Raw genomic sequence first — 8215 nt, forward strand, 5'->3', positions numbered from 1 at the left:
CGCGGCGCGAGCGCCTGGCGGCGGCGGCCGCCGCGGCGGCGACCGCGGCGCGCGCCTCTCGGGCCTCACGCCGGTCCCTGTAGAGGCACCCCAGCGGGTACTGCTGCAGCAGCAGCGGCGCCCCGATGCCGACGATGCGCAGCAGCATCAGCACCACCAGGCCCGCCCACACCCACACCAGCTGCGCCTCGGGCGGCAGCTGCTGCGCGGCGGACCAGCGGGCGCCGCAGATCATCAGGGCGAGGGCGCCGCCGGCGCAGGGCATCATCATGGCGCTGGCGTACCTGTTCGGGGAGCAAGGGAGCATAGGCATTCAGAGCACGTGGGGCGCATGAAGCAACACATTTGAGAGGTGATAGCATGTGCAAAGAGGTGAACCGAAAGTTCTTGCTTGCAACACTACAGGTGTGTGATGCTAAATGCGGATCCAGCAGCCAGATCGAACCAGGATCTGGCCAGGGGTGCGCCCTGAAGCTGCTGCCGGGCAGGCCGTTGCGCATCAAGGCTATCACAAGCAGAGAACGAGCCCGGCCACCGCGGGGTTGGGCACGCACCTGAAGCCGCCGGCGCCGTACAGCACGCCATCCAGCACAAACGCCAGCGCGTTGACCGGCTGCGTCGCCGCCACCACCAGCATCAGCGGCCGCAGCGCGCGCAGCACGAGCGGGTCCGACGTGAACAGCGCCGGCAGCGCGCCCGCGCCGGCCCAGACCGCGGCGCCGAGCAGCAGGCCCAGCGCGCAGCCAGACGTCAGCGTCGCGCGGACGAGCGCGCGCGCGTAGCGCAGGCGGCCGGCGGCGATCTCGGACGCGACCAGGGTCTGGACTGCCGCGGCCAGGGCGTCGGCCAGGAGGCTGGAGGAGAGCCACAGCTGCAGGGCGATCTGTCGTTTAGATTGCAGGTTTGAGGGTTTGGGGTGGGTTTGGGGGCATCGAGATGCTGGTTAGGGTGAGCAAGGGGTGGGTTTGAGGTTGCAATCATACAGAAGGGGTAAGGCACAGGCGCAGGCGCGGCAAACGATCGTACCCCAATGACCGTCAAGCTGGATGCCGCACTCGCCCCTGGCGGGCAGCCGCACCTGGTGTGCCGCGGCCGCGATGGGGCCCGCGCGAGACGCGAGGCCTGTTGCGACCGCGAAGACGGCGCTGACGCAGACAGACCTCAGCACCAGGAAGCCTGCAGGTGTAATGCGTGCGTGACACATTTGTGAGTACAATCGACAACCCCTGATTGCGCAAATGGCCGGCCCAGCAGCAGGTGTGGAACCCTTACGACAGACGCGGCCCCGCCTCCCGCTCTATATTTGGCTTTCAACATAGGTGCTCCTGCTAGCATCAAACTGCGCACGGCCCTCGCTTCTACCGATGTTTGCAACCACGTGCGTCCGTCCCACCTGTCGGCCTGAACATGGCGCCCAAGTGTGCCCAGTCCACCAGCGACGGCCCCACCGCCAGCCGGTACCCCCGCCGCAGCACCACCAGCAGCGCCGCCAGCGGCAGCGCCTGCGCGATTATGGTCGCGAGGGCGGAGCCGCGCACGCCCATGTGCAGGGGCGAGAAGATGAAGGGGGACTCGAGGGCCACATTGATGGCGTTGCAGGCGATCGTCGCATAGAGCGGCGTCGTGGCGTCGTGCATGCCGCGGAAGACGCCCTGAGAAGAGGGTTGGAGCGGACGCAGCGGCACGAGTGAGCGCAGGTTCAAACGCGCGGCGAGAGTCCCAAGTGTGAGGTATCAGAAGCGCGCGTGTGAGTGCGTTCACAATAGAACTTGACAGGTGGTGTTTGTTTGTGCAATCAGGTGGCAGGCGTGTACACGCACTCTGGTGCATGCCATAGCCTTGTGCCTTGTGCCCCCTAGCTGAGCAAGCTTGCGATGGATTCATTCCCCACCCGCCCTTGCCCTGGAGCGCCCCTGGTATTTTTGCCTCACCTGCAGCACGAGCAGCAGGACAGTGATCGGTGCAGCCATGCCGCGGACCAGCAGAAAGTCCAGGGTGGGTGCCCTCAGGGGGGAGCCGGTGGGCGCACCCCAGGCGTCGGCGGCCTTGGTGGCCCCCATGACGATCGACACGGCCTGGGGATTGAGGGGGTGGGGGTGGCGGCAGGCGCGGGGAGCTCTGCAGGCGGTTTGCGGGCTGAACAGAACTGTTCAGCTGCGGGGTGTGGCACCGCTGATATGCGATTGTGTTGGTGGTTTGAAGCAGGCGCCGTGGAGCGTCGTGAAGGCTCCCGTCTGCACCTAGTCGCACCAACGGGGTCGGCTGCCGGCTGCTTACCTCGAAGACACCAAACGCTAGCGCCAGGGCGAGGGCCGAGGACGCGGCTACCGCGAGCTCCTGGCCCCCAGCTCCGCCCTTCGCGCCGCTGCTGCCGCTGTGGTGGCCGCTGCCGCGGTCACCTTCGGCATCATCCGCGGCAGCCCCGCCGGCGGCGACCTTCGGGCTGACAACTGGCTTCTCGAGCAGCGGCGCGTGCTTCGGCGCCGTGACTACTGCCACCAGCGGGCCGCCGGACGGCGGCGCGCTTTCGCTGCCACGCGCGCCGCGCTCCGACGGGGCTGGGGAGGTCGAATCGTCGAAGAGAATAATGGCGTCTTCGGAGCCTGGAGAGGGCGCGGGGCTGCCGCTGTCGGCATCCACACGCGCCGGCACTGCGAAGGGCGAGGCCGAAGACCCGAGGGGTGCCGAATGCGGGTGAGCGGCCGCGCCCCAGTTCCCTGGGCGGCCTTGATCGCCAGAGCGAATAAGGTCCCTAGCGGCCAGCTGCTGCTGCTCCTGCTGCCGCCACTCCTGCTGCTCCTGCTGTTGCTGCTGCTGCTCCTCGCCCGACTTTGCTGCCGTTGGCTCGTCTACATTGGAAGGGCACGCCACCGGGTCGTCGCCCGCGCCGCCAGGGGGCGGCGGGGCGGCCGCGCTCCCGGGGGCGGCTGCGGAGGCTGCTGCGGCGGCGGCGGTCGCGCATGCGACCTGGCTGGTGGTGACTGCCAGGAGGCTGGCGTTGAACATCTGCAGGGGTGGTGCGGGACAGAAGGGATAGAGATGGGTAATGGCAGGGTGAGGATGCGGGGGCATGAAAAGACTGGTTGGTCGGAAGGCCACTGGCGTTCCTCCACCACGCCTGTGCCCCAACATGCATATGTGGAGCGTTGAGCGAATGCGCACACCGTCCTCCAGCACAACAACCTTGGCTGCAGCATTACACAATGCATAACTCACAGCCCCTGGGCTCCTGCTGTCCCAGGGCTCCCTCATCCCAAGCGGCCCTATGTTTTGTGGCCCGCTCGAAACCCCAGTCGGCTCGGTGTCAGGGCAAGCGTGCACCTTGGTGGCGGCGTTGTAGATAGACATTGCGGTGCCGACTCCCGCCAGCTGGGCGGCTCCCAGGTGACCAACAAATGCGGTGTCCACCAGAGAGGCGATAGGGTCGGCCGCCAGCGTGGCAAGCATCTGCGTCGAGTGGGGGAGGGAGGAGGGTGCACTTTTTGCGCACCGACTAGGTTTCTGCCTCACATCAGTACTGCGCTGGCCTTGGCGCGCTTGCATGGCCATGCTCCCATGGGAGCACGTGGAGCATAAGCGAGCCCCAATGCAGGTGGCGTGGGACACCTACCGGCAGGGCAAATGACAGGACCGCGTAGTAAGGCTCTGGGGGCGGCGCTGCCAGCTGCTGCAAGGCGGGCACCGCAATTGGCTGGGGTTCCTGTTCCGACAAGCGCGTCCCCTCATCGCCGCTGGCTGGTGCTGCAGGGCCGCCGCTGCCGGTCTCGACGTCGATGTGGGTGGCGTGGAGCTGCTCGCCGGGCGCGTGGGTTGCCGCGGCGCCACCAGTCACCCGAGGTGCGGCGCATTTGTCACTGACCCTAGCCCCCATCGCCAAGCCGCCTTCAATCGACAAGCGCAGGCAGCGCAGCCAATGCATGCGTTGAGTGGTTGTCAAAATAGCCACATGGCACAGTGCGGGCTCGTCTTGGCAGGGGTGTGTGCACATGCACGCCTGAGCACATGTGCTGCGGTCCCCTGTCGGTTCACCCTGGTATGGCTACATGCCGCCCCACACTCACCTCAGCGCCTGCGACTGCAGGATGAGCAATCAATGATATCAGCGCATGTCTCGAAGAAGAGTACGCACTGCTTCACCCGCAGGGGAGAAAGCGACGGTCGTCACAACTCCGCGACGCCGAATTGCAAAGCTGCCAACGGCTTGCAAAAAGATGTCGCGTGCGGGGTGACAAACCGAAACAATGCGCCTGAGAAGGCGCGCACGCCTCGTTCAACGGATGCTTCTGATGCCTCGGTTGATGCTGCAGCGTGCCGGGTACGGTATGCAACAAGAGAACAACAGGAGGAGATGTACTCGAACGTATCACCAACTTTCCCGACGGAATCAAAATATGCTGCTCGTGGGCATGGCCTTGTGAGGCTCGGCGTCAGCTTCGACATGCATGCAGCGTGCCACAGGCGATGCGGCCTGAGGTGCGTGCCACCACTGGGGCTCTGATGCACGTGCCTACACAATCAGGTCCAATCTGTCCAGGCTCAGAAGCATGCCGACACCGAGCCCAAAAACCAGGCCGGCAACACACAGTCAACCGACAGGTTGACCATTGGGCCCGCTGCCGTGTACAATCGCCCGGGACAGGGATTGTGTGGCCCTGAGAGTTACACTCCCGCTGCCATGACTCAAGGCTGCCAGTATGCACAAACCTAACCGAACGCGGCCCGTTTATCATCAACACCCCCTCCCGGCCACTGCCGACAGTGCGGGCAACCGCGTCGCGCGTGACACATGCTACAGTCACCAGGTCGCTCCATGCACGAGTGAATGCGTTTGCGATCAAGCCGTGCCATTCAGCCTTCAACCCGCCGGAGCTTGCGCAGCCGCTCACTGCACATCCGCCTGCTGTTGCCGCAGCTGCCCCAGCACCAGCGCCCGCGCGCCCTCAACCACTGCCAGCTGCTGCCGCCATGCAACCAGCGCGCTTGAGGTCTCCGCTATGCTGGGGTCTGGCAGTTTGACCATCGACGGGACAGGCCGTCCCATCTTGGTGCCTTTTTCCCGGATCTCCTCGGCGATCTGCTGTGACACCGCCTGCAGCTGCTCAGCGGCTTCCGGGTTGGCCCTTGCAATACAGAGTGTTGCGCAGGGAGAGAGGGGAGTGTTGTGGAGGGTACTGCAGGCCCGGCACAGGGAAGGTGAAATGATAAGCAGGACCCTGGCATGTGACGAGCAGGCCGCGCCTCTGCCAAAGGGAGCGAGACGCGCTGCTTTGCTGACCTGCGGGGCTGCCTTGCTGGCCCGCCACGCTGCCAGGTGCTGCACAGCCCCTGATTCCCGGCAACTCCCGTGCCCACGCTGAGTTCGCAAACCCCGTTTCCCCACTGAGCCCCGCGGCACCGACGTGCCACCATGCCCACCTGATTCGCGCAGCGAGCTGGTCCGCCTCAACCGGCACGTCCGCCGCCGCCCCCACCGCCGCGGCCTCCGCCTCCTCCGCCTCTACCCGCGCCAGCGTCTGCGCCACAAACGCCGCCAGGGCGTTCGCCTCCACCTCGTCCCCCGCGCCGGCCCAGGCCCAGCCGGGCTTGGCGGCCGCGGCGGCGGGCGGGAAGGCGGCCCCCAGGCTGGCAAAGGTGAAGTATGCGCTGCTGAGCCACCTGCAACCGGGGTTGCGTGCCCACGAGGGCGTCGGATGGGGGCAGTGCGGTTGTAATTGATGCAAACAGGGCCAGGCTGGGTACCATCAGCTGCACGATCAGCTGCGGGGACGACGGCAATGGGGAGAAGGCAGCCGCCGCCAGGCGTGCGGCCGGGAGCCGCAACGAGCGCGCGCCTGCGCGCCGCGCGCACCTGGCAAATAGCTGCCGCGTGATGTCCACCTCCGTGCCGGGCCCCGGCGCCGCAACCGGCAGCAGGCCGCCAGCCTGCAGGAACTCGTCGCCCTTCAAGGCGCCCAGAAGCTCCGCGGCCGAGTGGCCCGCGGCGTACGCGTCGGCGGCGGCGGCGAGGAACTGCTGCAGCGAGTAGGGCGCGCCCAGCACCGCCCCCATGAACGCCACCAGCAAGTGGACCGCCGCGCCCCGCACGTCCCCGCCGTCTTCCACGCTTGCGGCCGTCTCCGGCGCCGCCGCCTCGTCCTGGGGCTCGCCGCCGCCGCCGCCGCCGCCCGGGCGCCAGCCGGCCAGCAGCGCGGGCGCGTAGTCCGTGGGCGCGGTGACCGTCGTCGGCTCCTGCACCGGCCGGTTTATGGGGAGCCCCGCCGCAGCGGCCGCCTCCACGGTCAGCAGCGCCAGCCGGGAGTACTGCTGCATCACCTCCGCCGCCTGGCTGAACCCACCGCCGCCGCCGCCGCCGCCGTTGCCCTGCTGCTGCCGCACCGCGCCCTGCAGCGCGGCGACGCGTGCCAGATTGTGGCCTTCCGAGTCGTACCGCTGCAGCGCCTGGCGCGCGAAACCCTGGAGCCCTAAGGACGCCTGGCCATGCCGCCGCGTCACGCCGCCGCCGCCGCCGCCGCTGTCGCCGTCGCCGCTGTCACCCTCGCCGCCGCTGCTGCCGCTGGTCTGAGCCGGCGTGAAGGGGACGCCCAGCTCTTGGGCGGTGAGCATAATGACGAGTGTCCACGTCACCAGCAGGTCCACCTCCTGTGGACCCAGGGCCTTGGGAGACCCTGGGGACTGGAGGCCTGCGAGCTGCAAAGACAGCTGGGAGGAGCAGGGGGTACGCACGCGGGTATGTGCGATGGATTTGCATGTGTGTGGAGCGAAGGGGTGCATATCAGCCCAGTGGGTGAGCCGCATCGATCACATCCCGTGCTGTGACGCGCGGCCTGCTACCGCCCCATTCCATTCGCAAGCCGCTGCTGCTGTGTGAGTCTCAAACCCTGCGCAGCAGGCCTGCTGCCATTGGGACGCCGTGCGCAAACAATCAGTCTCAGAACCTGGACCTTGCGGTCACTCGCTGCACATCATCAGTCCACACACAGGCTAACCTCCAGATCGTCACAGGGGCAGCCCCGACGATAAACTTCAAGCACCGTCTCAACGAAGCACTGCGCGGCAAACAGTGAGCGGTTCTGCGCCGCGTGGTACGCCAGGAGCAGGGCCGCGTCGGGGCCGACGTCCCGCAGGCGCTGCTGCTGCAGCTGCTGCTGCTGCTGCTGTTGTTGCTGCGGCTGGGGCTGGGGCTGCTGCGGCTGCCAGATCATGATGTCACGTGCGTGGGCATCATACATGAGAGCGGTTTGGCCGAGGAGGGATGAAGAAGGGGCGGGGAGATATGTGCGACTTGCTGCCTCTGTTGGCGCCACCCCGCCTCGGTGCAGGTCATGCGTGGATGCTTCCATTCCCTGTGCCTGCCTGCCGGGCAGGATGCAAGGTGTCACACCGTTCTCAACGAACATGCACCGGCCATGCCAACCTTGCCACATGCACACCTGACTTGCAGAGCATGCTGGTGTAGGCCGCGCCCTGTTGCAGCGCTGCAGCAGCCGCACGTGGGGTGTGCGCGGCATGAGCATAGCAGGTGTCAGCCGCACGCTGCGGTGCCCAGAGGCGGGTCCGGTTGCAAACGGTCTACGCATTAAGTTGTAAGCGCTGTCGTTGTTTGCTTGCTACTTGCGAGGGAGTGTCCGGACGCGATCAGCACTCTAAGGCATGTATAGTACAGAACCGCTGCTTGTTTGATGACAATACGGTACTTTTTTTCCTTTCAACAACTGCTGCGCGTCCTGCAGTGGCCGTGACGTTGGAGTCACACCCAGCGACCCATCAGACTGCGAGTGCGGCGGGGAACACTTGTGTTCCCCAGGGATCAGCTGGAGTGACGCCCGGGTGACACCCCCCTTGCACGCCGCCCTCTTTGGGCGGCATGTTCGTTTCTCTCCTCTTCTCGTTTGCACGTGTTGTGCGCTGCTGGCCACAGAGCAGCAGGTGAGCGCGCCATTCCCTCTCCGCACTTGGCGGCGATCACCATGCGAGCACTAGGCGCACAGGCGCCATAGGGCCGATCCCCTTTCTCTCACCACCTTTGTGCGTCGCGATCGCGCAGGCGCGAGCACAGGTTTTGTCGGCAGCGGTGGCCACCCTGCTGGTTGAGGCGGCGCGGCTCGAGGCGGCGGCGCTGGCGCCCAGCACTGGGGCCCAATACCTGCTCCACGTGCAGTGGTGGTGGCGCTGGCTGCTCGTGTATGGGCTGGAGGAGCACGGGCGGTCGCCCCCT

At 66.7% G+C, this 8215-nt stretch overlaps 2 protein-coding genes across 2 annotated transcripts; both read right to left on the reverse strand.

Annotated features, from left to right (window-relative positions):
* Nucleotides 1-43: 43 nt before the first annotated feature.
* On the reverse strand, nt 44-3549 carry MNEG_10983 (hypothetical protein; the record flags this gene model as incomplete). Its single annotated transcript, XM_014040543.1, has 8 exons — nt 44-284; nt 555-883; nt 1079-1176; nt 1394-1652; nt 1932-2075; nt 2278-3006; nt 3322-3447; nt 3511-3549. Coding segments are annotated over 8 exons (1965 nt in total), but the record flags the coding sequence as incomplete, so codon positions are not given.
* Nucleotides 3550-4882: 1333 nt separating this feature from the next.
* On the reverse strand, nt 4883-7229 carry MNEG_10984 (hypothetical protein; the record flags this gene model as incomplete). Its single annotated transcript, XM_014040544.1, has 4 exons — nt 4883-5171; nt 5416-5655; nt 5849-6699; nt 7032-7229. 4 exons carry the CDS (start codon nt 7227-7229, stop codon nt 4883-4885), a joined length of 1578 nt encoding a protein of 525 aa, XP_013895998.1.
* Nucleotides 7230-8215: the final 986 nt, after the last annotated feature.

This window comes from Monoraphidium neglectum (assembly GCF_000611645.1).
Source record: "Monoraphidium neglectum strain SAG 48.87 unplaced genomic scaffold scaffold02543, whole genome shotgun sequence".
NCBI lineage: Eukaryota > Viridiplantae > Chlorophyta > Chlorophyceae > Sphaeropleales > Selenastraceae > Monoraphidium > Monoraphidium neglectum.